The sequence below is a fragment of the Tetrahymena thermophila genome (assembly GCF_000189635.1).
Source record: "Tetrahymena thermophila SB210 genomic scaffold scf_8254551, whole genome shotgun sequence".
NCBI lineage: Eukaryota > Ciliophora > Oligohymenophorea > Hymenostomatida > Tetrahymenidae > Tetrahymena > Tetrahymena thermophila.
Genome location: NW_002476322.1, coordinates 413,677 through 427,524, shown reverse-complemented (window position 1 = coordinate 427,524; position 13,848 = coordinate 413,677). Strand labels below are relative to the sequence as shown.

The window sequence follows — 13,848 nt, the reverse complement described above, 5'->3', positions numbered from 1 at the left end:
GAATTACATTTGCTTTATGCTAAATAAGTACAATATTAATAAAATCTATGTTGTAGAAAAAATCATAGACTACTTCATTAAATCTACATATTCATTTAATACTAAGTAAACAAATTGATACCTTAAATTTTAGGAGATTAATACAATCATATTCTTTAGATTTTATTAATATTTCCTTCATTTAATATAATTATATAATTGTAAGTAATTTCAAATATTTCCTTTACGTCATTAAATATAAATATTTGTATTTTATATTGCTATTAAATATTCATTCAGTTTTCTATATGTAATGCAATTAAAAAATCAACTTTTTTCTTATGATATTTTGGCAATTATTAACAAAATCTTTTTAAATTTATAATGAAGAAATAAAATTTAAAATAAAAATAAATATTAATTTTGTAGAATAATGAATATTTTTTACAAATATTATATTTTCAATTTAGTTTTTTAAATAATTTATTTTTTTTTTGAATTCTAAAAATTAGCTAAATATAAAAATTTTGATGTAAAAAAATTATTAATTTTTAAAATAACAATAAATTAAATTATTAAAAAAAATAAAATAAAAATCAGATTTTTTAATAAATATCTAAAAATCTATTTCATAGAAAGTGGCATGCAAGCCAATAAATTTTTTTATGGCATCTTGCTATAAATTAATTTTGTTAAAGGAAAAGATTTCTTCTTCTTTTTAAATTATTAATATCAAATTTTAATATTTTTTAAAATAAAAATAATTCAAATTCTTGACAACTGTATGTAGGATATATTTATTTTAAAAAGCTAAAATGTTTTTTCAAAATATAAAATAAATATAAAAAGAAGTAAGAATTTGATTTTTAAAATCATTAATTTTTAAATTTAATTAAATCATAAAATCACTCAGGCGCATTTGTTAAGTAAATAAAATTATCCACCTTTATAAATTAAAATCTTGCCATCATTTAATTATTTTTTTATAAAATAATGTAAATCCCAACAAACCTATAATTCAATAGGATAATAATAACAAAATTCTTAGCTTCTGGTATTAAAAAATTCTTTTGAATTAGATTATTTATTACGAATGATCATTATATAATGATTTCTGGACTAATTACCAATATCTTCAATAACATATTTAAAATATATTTTTGTTTAACAGATTTTTCTAATTTCAAACCTCTTGTTTCTGTCAAAAACAATCTACTTATTTTTATAACTACTTTTAAGTATCAATTTGTTTTTATTTGTACTTAATTTAAAATAAGAATATTATTATTTATGCATATTAATAAATTTAAATTTAAGTTAAATCATATCAAATGAATAAAAAGCTAAAAAAGAATTATTTTCAAAAATTTCAAATATTAAAATAAATTCTTTTTTATCCTCATAATAATTAGATAGTATTGTCTGAGTATACTATGATAAACGAGTTGATTCTTTTATTATTTATTTATTATTTAAATTATATATTCCAAAATATTTTTTTTTATCTTCATAAAATAGCATTGGAAGGAAAATATTATTTTGGTTATCTTTTTCAACTTATGAATATTCTAGTATGTCTTCTTTAATTAGTTTAAGTTTATTTTCTTAGTCCAATTAAAGAATATATAAATTATACAGGTATTCATCTAAATCTTCATAATAATATTCAAATAGCAAAATAAATTCTTTTTTTTCTTCATTCAAATAAGATAATCTTAAATATTGATCTTTAAGGATTAAGATCTTTTCATTTATAAATTATTTGATATTTACATCATATATTCCAAAGTATAATTATTCATCTTCTTTATAAGTCATAGGTAAGTATAAATTATTATAGGAATCTTTTTCAAATTTTGAGTATGACATAATATATTTTTTAATCTCTAAAACTTTATTAAATTTGTTATCATCTTCTTCAGGTTTTTCTTTAGGTAAAATTGAATATAAATTAAAATATGAAGGTCCTATAAAATCTTTATCATCTTCAATAAAAATTATCTCAGATTTATAATCATTATATATGTATTCATTAATACGTTTATCTTATCTTTCACAATATTCATAAGAAATAGTTTTTTTAATTTTTTAATCTATCAACTAAAAAACAATAGATTAATTTGTCCTCCTTATTATAGAATATTCTAAATTAGGTGTTTATGATACTTATTCATTAAAATTTTACAATTTTTCTAAATAGTAAGAATCTTATCTGTTAAACCACAAAAAGTTTAAATTGTAGCTTATAATTTCTTTATAATTATTTTTTATAGTCAAGCATGGGTAAACAATTTATTTTTTTAACAATATTGGAGGATAATATTACAAAACCTTATAATGTTAAGAAATTTAATTAAAATCTTAGTAAATAAAGTTGAAACTATAATTATAGTTCTTTTTTCCTTTTATCTTTGATATCACCAAATTAAAAGTACTAGTGTTTTATATATATCTATTTGAATTTCTCAATTAAATTAATGTTTCTTTTTTATTAACCAATATTTTATGTATAATACAACATTTCATAAAAGATTTTATACCACTCTAATCAGAATTATCGTCAGTTGACATTTAATTTTAAAATAAATCCTTTTCTCTCCAATCAACCAAATTCATATTACTATCTTTTGCTTTTATTATAAATGTCCAACAAGAAAATAATTTATTCTATCTACTCTTTAATTAAATAGGTAATACAAAAGCTTGTATAAAATTTGTTGACTTTTTTAAATTATCTATGTAAGGATTTTTGGTTTCTCTAATAATTGCTAGATTAAATATGTTTAGTTAAATAATTTTTGTTCCTAAAACAACAAATAAAATTAATTTGTTTTATTCATATTTTGAATAGCCTAATAAGCTGTTCTTATCACTACTTTTAAAATAGTAATTAAACTCACTTTAAGTAATATAGAGTAATCTCAATAGTAAACAAGATTATTATTAAAATATTTTTTATTCCACAAATCTTTGATTGATGTCTATTTTAAAAAGTACTTATTGACATTGATAGTAAATTATTTTATCCTAAAAATAATCTATACTATTTTCGAATTCGCCTAGATATTCTTCAGGCATGTGATTATCAACATCATACCCTTAATCTTTAATATAGAACGAGTCTTTGAAATTATGCTTCATAATTAATGTTAGATCTAGGTTAAGGACATGTAATTCAACTTCACTAGCTGACTGTAGTGATAATAAAATATATTTACCCCCTAAAACTCCAGCTTTAAAATTGATTTTAGATTAAGCATCCAAAATCTTGAACTCATAGGATATCAAAGTCTATGATGCATTGCTTATATCTAAAAGACAAATATAAGATGTTTCCCCTTAGATTCCGTATTTATACATACAATTTAATAAGTTAATTTAATCTCCTCGAATACTTATTTCATATAAGTCATTTTAATAGAAATGAGTTGGCATAAATAAGATTCTACAATAATCTTATTTAGATAATTTTATTTTATTTACAGAAATAGTTTCAGGTTAATAATCTTACTGTTTAAAAAGATTAGGTCTATTTACTTATTCTAATTCTATAGATTGTAAATATTCTTCATACTTGTTTTATTACATTAAGCTATTTGAATTCATTTTTTTTGATTGATAGATGATTAATGCGTTTTTAATAATTTTTTATTGATATTAGATTTATAAAAAGAATATATATAGAATGTTTAAAGATAAATTTAAGGAGATAATATTAAAATTAGAATAATGATCTCATTAAAAAATAAAATAAAATTATTAAATAACTAACTATTTCAATATAAAATATAAAATCAGATTTCCTAGTTTATTTATATTTTAACTGATATTAAAAAAATAGCATCATATTATTGAGTTTAGATTATATTTAATTTTTTTTGAAATTTATTCTATTTTATCTTCAGATACAAATTAACAAATAATAATAAAAAAAATAATTTAATTTAATTCATTTTAAGTTTTAAAGAAAAAATAAATAAAATGTAATTTATTTCAAATAGATTTTTAAATTCTAAGATATTTTTAATTCATTAATTATTTCCAAAAAAATCTTTATAAAATGATTTACTTTTAATATCATAATTATCAATTTTTTATTCTACATCCATATTTAATATTTATATTTCTTTTTATTTTAAATCCTTAATTTACATATAATCTCTCTATGATTAAATTATAAATTTTCATTTTCTTCTTTTAATTTTTCTGTGATTATTAATTTGTTTTATTTTATCTTTAGAATCATATCAATTTGATTTTATATTTATCCTTCAGTTTTTTTATTTTTATTTAATTCAATTTTACTATTATGCTGTAATCAAAAATTATACTTAATAAATAGCAATATAAAAATAAAATAACATTAAAATTATAAATTAATTTATTTATTATTTTTTATAAGTAGTTTGTTAGCTACAGAAAAAATATGCAGCATATAGTAATAATCACTTTTAAAATTTTTTAAAGTCTAATTCAATTTATGTATCTTTTAAAGTTTTTTCTTCAATATCATGTTAATAATCCTCTTCATTTTATTTATCTTTTTAAGTAGAGAGCAAAGATTTTTCACTTTATTAAAACTTTATTATTATATTTCGTGATGAAAATACTGTCATGGATTCCTTTTTAGCTATTTTATTTAATTAAATTGTTTAACTTTAAAAATGTTTTTAGAATAAATTAAATCAGATTACCTTATTCATCATTCATTATGCTAATTTATTTTTCACTATTTTAATTATTTAGATTCAATTATTGCAGTTCTTATTTGGTTAGCTTTTTATCTTTTATATCATAAATACTTTAATTTAAAAATTAGAAATATATTTTATTTACCTATCATCTGAGTGAAAGCATCTATTGCTAACTATCTTTTTTATTATATATTCATAGATTTGAAGATTAGAAGTATTTTTTACACTTTTTATTTAATTAATATTCTTTTTGCTGCTTATTACTCATCTTTTTCTTTCTTTCTTTATAAATAATTTGAAATGAATTTAATTTTAGAACTAAGCTTATGTAGTATATCTTAAAGTGGTTTCTCAAACTTTTAAGTATAGCCTAAAATGATATTCCTTATCATAAGTAGAATAAATAAAGCGTTGATTACTATTATTACTGTAAATGAAATTATTACGAAATATTAATAACTATTGCTATACAAGAAAATACCAAGAAGTACAGAGATAGCACAAACATTTGTAGAATAATGATCAAGTTTATTTATTTAAAGGCTTTTATAAGGATTAAATACCATTAAGGAGATAGAATAAAATGTAATGGTAATAAATACTAAAATTCCTTTAGTCTTTATATCTTAAGAATAGAAATTAAGAGATAATATTATTGATAGTTTTTATGCCATTTTTACAAACTCCCAATAATAGCACTTTTAAGTGTATTCTTTATATAAAATACTGTATTTTCTTTTCACTTTTAGCTCTTATAAGTTATTTTTAGAATTTTTTAATTGTCTTAGTAGGATATAGGGGAATAAAAATACGAAAGCAAATAGTAAAGGTAATATAAAGCCTAATCCCCACTAATAAAAATCCTATGTGTAACATTTAAAAGATACATTAGAAAGAATATATTTTTCATTCCCAATTTATCTGCACGAAAGTAAAGCTATCATTTAAGCTACTAAATCTGGTTAAGTATAAATCAATAAAAATATCAAAGCTGTATTAATCATATAATAAGGGAAGTTTTTTTGCTTATTAATTACTTTATAGTAAATGAGTAGACCAATCATGAAAATAAGTAAATATACTATAGGCATAATTATTGAGAAAACTAATCTTAGATATATTATGGGCATAGATGTAGTAAACTCTTTAAGAGCACAATCTAGCGAGTTAATTGTTTTTTGTATTGGTTGGCCTACAGATTATGGAAACTCAATTATACCTATTATATATTTATTTTTCAAATAATTAATTATAATTCTAAAAGATATTGCTTAAAAATTTTACCAGAAGGAACTTACAAATTAAATGTTGCAATCGATGAAATAATTTAAAAATAATTCGTAAAAATTTTTATGTAAACACTTGTTTAATCTTATGGATTTGTTGAGTTTATTTATTTATTTTATGGCCTTTTTGATATTGTATTTCTCTTTCTAATTCTTTCAAAAATTTCTTTTTGATGTAATTGTTCTTATTCTTCTGTGTTATCTTTTATAGCAATGACCATTGAGATCAAAGTCCAAAGCGTAACAACAGTCACTATATACTAATTATTTGCTATCTTGCTACATTCACTACATTGATATTTTCCAGATTTTGCATAGCTTTCTCCCCAAACTTCACCATATATCTTTAAAAGTAAAATTATAAATAAAATTATTTATAGCTTAAAACAAATACTTACATCACACTCTTCACACAATCCACCGATATGCCCTCTGTAGCATATATTATTGCCATATGATCCTCCAACACAATTTTCTTACAAATGCTCACAAAGAATTATGTCTTCATCATACTCACCACTTCTCCAATATCCCTTATCTACAATTATTTGACTACCTCCTAAGCATTCTGCTCCGTTAGGGCATTTATAACACTAAGTTTTATCAAACGAATATGTTCCTTTTTCGCATATTGTACATTCTTAAAAGTTATTATACTAATAAGGGATTTAACCAATTTGGCAATCTTAAATATGAGCTTCTACTTCAAAGAAATAGTTATTAGATAATTAGGTAGTATTAGAGTCTCTTATTAAATTGCTCTTTATCATTAATTTTACTTTTGTAAGTGGCTTTCCAATTAAATCTATGTTTTTAAATTAAAAAGAGTTTTCTTATGAATTATAGCCTGCTTAAGGATCGCCTCTTATGTAATATTAACTGAAAAAAGAACTTTATGGATCAATTTATATTGAGATGTAATTTTGTTGTTGATAATCTGCAGTATCCACAAATTTCATTATGTCACCATAATCGTTCCTAAGAGTGAATGTCATATTAGGTAAAGATTCTCCACTCCTCTAATGATTTATTACAATTTTATTTTCATATACCTCAATATTATTATAACTATTTATAATTTCTTAAGCATTTTCTAACTAAAGTTTTGTAGGATAAGAAAAAGTATTTTATCCATATAAAACAGCTTTATTATCTTAAATGGTATTGTTAATCAATACAGGAACAATTCCTTCATATTTAATACCACCTCCGATATAAGCTACATTATTATTAATTAGATTATCTTATATAGTTAAAGAATTATCGCTTGTTGAATTTTGAGTATAAAAGTAGATAGCTCCTCCTTATCCCTATTAAGCTGTATTCTTTTGAAAAATGTTCTTATTAATAGAAATGTTGTTGGCCTTTTAAAATAAAATAAGAGTTATTTGGTAATTTTTTTTAAAAGCTTTACCATAATTTAAGTTGAGGCTATTTGTAATGCACCACCATCAAAGTTAGATAAATTATCTTAAAAATTGCATTTGCTTATTAAAACATTTAACTTAGGATTTTATATTGTAATTGCTCCTCCGCTATATGACTTTAAAATAATTATTTTTAATTTCAGTTTATTTATTGTAATATAAAATTTAAAATTTACCTGAATGTTTGTGAAATTTGAATTTGAAATAATCAATTAAGATGATTTTATCAAAGCAAAACCTCCAATACAGACATTCTAGCAAAAAATATTAGATAAATTTGATTAATTCATTGTTATAATAGAATTCGAAAACTGTAAGGATGTAATTTAATATAAGTAACTATTTAGAGGCTGTAATAATCTTTCATTTTTAGTTTGATATTTAATATTAGAAATCTGTAAATTTTAAATATCAATTGAACCCTGATCAAAGAAAGCTAAACCTCCTATGTTCATTTAGATATCTTTAATAACACAATTATACAATTTGAAATTTGACTTTGAAACAGCAAAAAATATTTAATGATCTTATGATATTTGGTATTTATCCTAAATATTCTAAATGGTGACTTTATCCATATAAACATCACTTCTAATCGAGCTAATGTAAGTTGATGGGTATATTTAATTAAGTGAATCTAATGGTAAGATAGAGCTTTGAGAATTAGTTAAATTAACTTAATAAAAAGACTTATTAACATTTAGCTACGAAAGAGTTATCGAAAATATTGATGTAATGTCTTCTCCAAAAATATTTGTAAAATTTGTATTATTCAAGTAAATAAAGCTGTTTACTTTCGCATTTTTACCTACATTATCTTCACTTTTTATTAAAATAAAATATTTTTTTCTGCTTTTGAAGTTAAAATATTATAAACAATTTATTTAGATTTCTAAAATATATTAAATTTATTTTACTACTTAAAGTTTGAAATTTATTTTATAAAAAATATTGAAAAATTGGCTTATCAAAATTATTTTTCAAAAAAGAAAAAAAAGTTAGATAAAACTTGCAAAATTACACAGAAAAATAGTTTTCAATATCAAACAATATGTAGACTAATATATCAAGTTTAATTATCAAATCAAAAAAGAATAATTAATAAATAAATGTAATGTTTTAATTCTAATTTTTAGAAAATTTAATTTAAAATTACTTTATATAAATCAGAGAGGATTAAAAATTCAGCTGATAGATATTTTCAAATGATGAATCTGATATAAATAGCTGTGTTGTGGATCCAAGAGTATCTAAAAAGATTGCACCTCCATTCAGCTTTGTTAAACCATTTTTAAATTAGGACTAACTGATATTTACATTCAAGGTTTAAGAATAAGAAGTAATGTAAATAAACCCTCCTGAGTGAGATTCTGAAGTTTTGAATACAGATTGAATAATTTGGACTGATTAGGATTTAATGTTTACTGACCCTCCTTTCAAATTAATTTATTAACTCAACTGATTTGAGCTTTAAATTTGATTTGTTTGTTAATATAACGTAGTATCAAAAATTGAATTTATTATTACTGTATTCTAAGATAAAGCATAAAAACCATTTATGTCAGAATTTGAACTTAGGTTTTTAAAGTATGTTTAATTTAGAGTAGCAGTTCCAACAATATTCATAATTTATATAGCAGAGCTTGATACTGCTATTGAATTAGGTATACCAAATAAAGTGTTATTATAAAAGGTACAATTTTAAATTAATATGTCGTTTTAGTAGGATGACCTTATTATCAAAGGGTTAGCTTACTTATATTGCTATGATTGAAATAACAATATATTACTAAATGAGCTATTATAAAATTTGATGTAAGTTTAAGCTACCTTTTAATTGAGGATATCAATTAAATTAGAATCAAATGCCAACTTTTATGATATGTTTAGGTTTGTTATTTAAATTTACTTTGTTTCTTATAAACTAATACATCCAGATGAAGGATTTCGTAAATATTTTTACAGATATTCATTTGTATAAGAACACTCAAAAGTATCAAGTTAAAAGTTAAATAAATCCTAGCTCTAAATGAAGGATAAGTATTAATTATTAGTAAGGTTTACATTTTACAAACTTGTGTTATTAATGTTATTAGATTAAATTAGATTAGTAAAAAAATATTAGTTATTCTCTAATTTATTATTTTGAACAATATCATTATTGAAAACAAATATGTTTGAAGCAATAATTTAATGGTCTGGTTAGGGTAAAAGTGAAAACAAGCATGAAAAAAAAACGCTTTGAGATACTGTTTAAAATTAGTTGTTCTACAAAATTATATTGCTTAAAGAGAACAAAAGATTTGGGTAGTTAACTTAAGCTATTACTTGCATAATATTAGTATTTAGAAAATAGTTGTTATCAATCAAGGCATGATCCAAAGATATTTATCCTGCAGAAAAAAATGATTAAGTTTATTTTTAATTTTAATTTTGTAGAGGCAAGTACTTATTTCCTAAGATATTTAGATTTTTAATCTCAAGAATTGTGTGAGATTGTTAATTAAAAATACTAAATATTCCAATTTAACAATTCGTCAAGTTAAAATTATTAAATTTCACCTTTTAATAGAAAAAAAATTAATTTGATTTTTTATCAAGTAAAATTTTATTTAGATTTCCAATTATTTTAATTTTTTTATTATCTAAAAATTAATACTATTAACTACTTTAGAAATAAATTTTTATGTTGATTCAAAATATAGAAAGAAATAAGTAAGTAAGTAAGTAAGTAAGTAAGTAAGTAAGTAAGTAAGTAAGTAAGTAAGTAAGTAAGTAAGTAAGTAAGTAAGTAAGTAAGTAAGTAAGTAAGTAAGTAAGTAAAGTAAGTAAGTAAGTAAGTAAGTAAGTAAGTAAGTAAGTAAGTAAGTAAGTAAGTAAGTAAGTAAGTAAGTAAGTAAGTAAGTAAGTAAGTAAGTAAGTAAGTAAGTAAGTAAGTAAGTAAGTAAGTAAGTAAGTAAGTAAGTAAGTAAGTAAGTAAGTAAGTAAGTAAGTAAGTAAGTAAGTAAGTAAGTAAGTAAGTAAGTAAGTAAGTAACTAACTAACTAACTAAAAAGGAAGGAAGGAAAGAGGGAATAAAACAATAAATAAATATTCTAAATAAATTACTTTTTAAGTTCCTATTGATGTAACATAAGTTTAATTTTTAAAAGTTTTAGAATCCATTAATATGTTTTACATAGTTAACTAAGAATTTATTAAATTAATTTTATTACAGTAATCTAAATTGTTATTATCACTGCTTAGCATTTAAATATTATCTAATACTACTTAGCTTATTATAGAATTGAAGACTAAAGAACAATTAGAATATTAGGTTACATCAAACAAAATGGTAATATTTTAAATTTAAATAGATTAGAAGTTATTAAATTAAAAGTCTCCAGATAATTTTATAGAAGATAGTTAAGAACTGCTACCAATAGCAATAGGCTAGAAAGAAAGCTAAATTACATTTTAAAAATTAAATTATAGAATATATTATTCTAAATTTAAGGTATATTAACTGTCAGTATATATTTAAGTCTAAATATTTTAAATATTTGTCATAATTTTGGAATATCTTTATGCCTTTTTAAATAAAATTAATTAATAAAATATTATCAAAAAATAAAAAATTACTATTAAGAATACTGAGATCATATTTTAATATGTTGTGTAGGGGTAATTTTGTAAGCCTTAGCCATAGCTATTACTTTACCTATATTACTATTAGCTGTTAGAAATGTAAAACTTTTAAGAGCATGAAAGACACTATTAAACATCCAAGAGGCATTAGGATATATCAAAGAAACTATTAGAGTATTGTGCTGAAATATACAACATTTTAGAGATAGGAGTATAAAATATTCCATAAATTGACTAGCTTATCAGTGTTTTAAATTAAATAAACAATTCTAAGTAAGAATTTTTATTTAATTTGAATCCATAAACTTTTCCTGAAATAGTTTCGCCAGCAAAAATTAAATCAATTTATTCTAAATATTTGAAAGTAGAGAGAGAATTGGAAAATTAATAAACAAATTTAGCAGTTGTTTCTGAATCTAAAATCTAATTCAAGTTGTAGTTTATATCAACAAAAGCAATAAGATTTTTTAACTTTAACATTTAAATGACTTGAGTGTTAGAAACTATTTATAATTTTTAATTAAAGAGTGAATGATTTATTAGAATAAGATTTTTTTTAAATGAAAGTAAAATATAGTTTTAAAATATATTATTAATCTTAAAAGGGATTAATCAAATTGAAAGAAAGAAAATTGTTTATTTATTTAATAAAATATTTTTAATGTTAAATAATTATTTATTTATTTATTTTCTTAACTACTTTAAAGAAATATTTCTAATGAAAATAAAAAAAATATATACTTTATTGCTGAGACAAATGATTGCCATCAAAATCCCAAATATGAAGAGTGCCTTATTGATTAAATGCATAGATTTTTTAATCTTGAGTATTATAAATAAAGGCATGTCCTAGTATAGTTTGATCAGGAGGATAAATGTAGGCAGCTTATTAAGTATTAAGATCTAAGATCATTATAGATTTACCTTCATCTAAATGATTAACTGAAATAAAGGTGTAGCTATTAGTATTTTTAATTACGAAATAATCTGAAATTTGATCTATCCATCTATAATTATTTAAGATATTGAAATCGATGTACTAATTTTATAAATTGATTAAAATTATAAATTTAAATGAATGAATAAATAAAAAATACTTTTTATTAGTTAACATCATAGATTAATATTCGTCCAGAAATTATCTTATAAGATACTTCAGCAGAGTTAGAATTTAATACAATTTAGGCACTATAAGCTAAAGGACTAAATGCATCGAAGTAAGGGGTTAATAATAATTATTTCCCAGTTTAGTCTAAACCTTAAATGAAAACATATAAATTTGGCATTCCCACATTATCTTAAAATACTGAAATGTAAATTTCTTAATTATTTTGATTTAAAATAGGAATCATAGGTATTGATTGTACAGAAGGAAAATCTATTATTTTTAAATAAAATTATTTTTTTTATTTATGATTTTACAATAAAAATCTTATTTTTATAAAAATAACAAAATATTTTTATTTAAAACTTATTTTTCTTGCATGAAATCAATCTTCTTTTTAAGTCTAGAAAAGTAATAATAAGAAAATTACATAACAATTAGGAATACTAAGGTTGAATCTCGTTATAGAAATTTATTACCTAAATCATATATTGTAGACATAAGTACAAGCTCAAACTATTTTGAGGCATTATCCAAGAATAAAATTAAATTTACTATGCGTAGATAGGCTGTAGTTAAAAAGTATTCTATTCAAATTATTTTGGCATTTTAAAGATAATTATTTGTTACGTGGAATGACTTACCACTAAATAATTATATTGCAGTTAATCTTGCATACTGATAGCCAAAGACTTAACTATTATTTGATTGGGATCGAATGGCATGTTATATTGCTTTAGAGTATCTTAAGTATCTTTAGGATAAAATATTTATGTTAGAAGAAGTTAAGTAAGGGTAAAAAAAATACCTATTGTGTATAACGAATTAGCGTTTCCTAGTTTATATTCAGAGTAATCAATTAATTATAACTAAGTAGACTCTGCAACAAAAAATACATAATAGGTGTTCTATAAATGCGCAAATAAACTGTTTTACATGGTTTACACTATTTTGTTAAGAATATCTTAAGATTATTTAGAATTAATTAAATATTTACCTTATTATACACTAATGTAAACTCCAGTATCTACATTCCAAATTACTATAACAGAGTTATCATTCATGAAGACTAGATGCTCATTTTCTGGAAAGGTTAGGCACGAAAAACTTAATACTGGGCTTGCTAATATTAAAATATTAATCAACCACCTTATAATAATTTGTAAATAATATTTACTTGAGTAGTAAGTATTAGCAACTCTTTGTTGTTGGATATTATATGCAACAACTATATTTTTATACGAAGAAATTACTGCAATAGCTGTATCTATAAAGTTATCTGCTTGAGCTCCTTAATCAACTACTTTCGCTTATTAGATAATCGACATTGTATATATATCAAATACATAAAATGTCGAAGCGTTTATTCCTATTATCGATTTTATTGCTGGAACGTATCTTATATAATAAATGGGGTTGACCACTTATTTTAAATAAGTGTTTAAGCTTTTTAGTATTTTAAAAATAAAATATTACTTTCTACGACGTTTGTTACTTTATTAGTCTCTGTATCAACAACGTAATAAACGCTAGGCCATGAATTATATTAATCATTTGATAATACGATTAGTATATTAGTTTATGGGATCAAAAGTAGCTAAAGTGGTGCCATTCCTTTTTCGTACATTATTCCTATATGAAAAAATGAATGAACAATTATTATTACTAATAGGTTAAAAAAAAAAAATTTATTAACTGTTATATTCATAACTTTAAGGGCAAGTATTTTA

General features: G+C 21.2%; 2 protein-coding genes across 2 annotated transcripts; both read right to left on the bottom strand. All coding sequences in view use genetic code 6, as the record gives it.

Annotated features, from left to right (window-relative positions):
- Positions 1-2,900: 2,900 nt before the first annotated feature.
- On the bottom strand, positions 2,901-3,339 carry TTHERM_000310059 (hypothetical protein; the record flags this gene model as incomplete). The annotated part of the gene is made up of 3 exons (XM_012798875.1): positions 2,901-2,947; positions 3,024-3,077; positions 3,198-3,339. The coding sequence occupies 3 exons, from the start codon at positions 3,337-3,339 to the stop codon at positions 2,901-2,903; spliced, it is 243 nt and encodes an 80-aa protein (XP_012654329.1).
- Positions 3,340-4,424: 1,085 nt separating this feature from the next.
- TTHERM_000310058 (transmembrane protein, putative) lies at positions 4,425-13,745 on the bottom strand (the record flags this gene model as incomplete). The annotated part of the gene is made up of 18 exons (XM_012798874.1): positions 4,425-4,609; positions 4,674-4,763; positions 4,816-5,892; positions 5,958-6,303; positions 6,358-7,323; positions 7,374-7,502; positions 7,563-8,208; positions 8,543-9,948; positions 10,495-10,956; positions 11,008-11,516; positions 11,755-12,052; positions 12,111-12,391; positions 12,598-12,705; positions 12,798-12,872; positions 12,927-13,064; positions 13,116-13,241; positions 13,296-13,541; positions 13,595-13,745. 18 exons carry the CDS (start codon positions 13,743-13,745, stop codon positions 4,425-4,427), a joined length of 7,239 nt encoding a protein of 2,412 aa, XP_012654328.1.
- Positions 13,746-13,848: the final 103 nt, after the last annotated feature.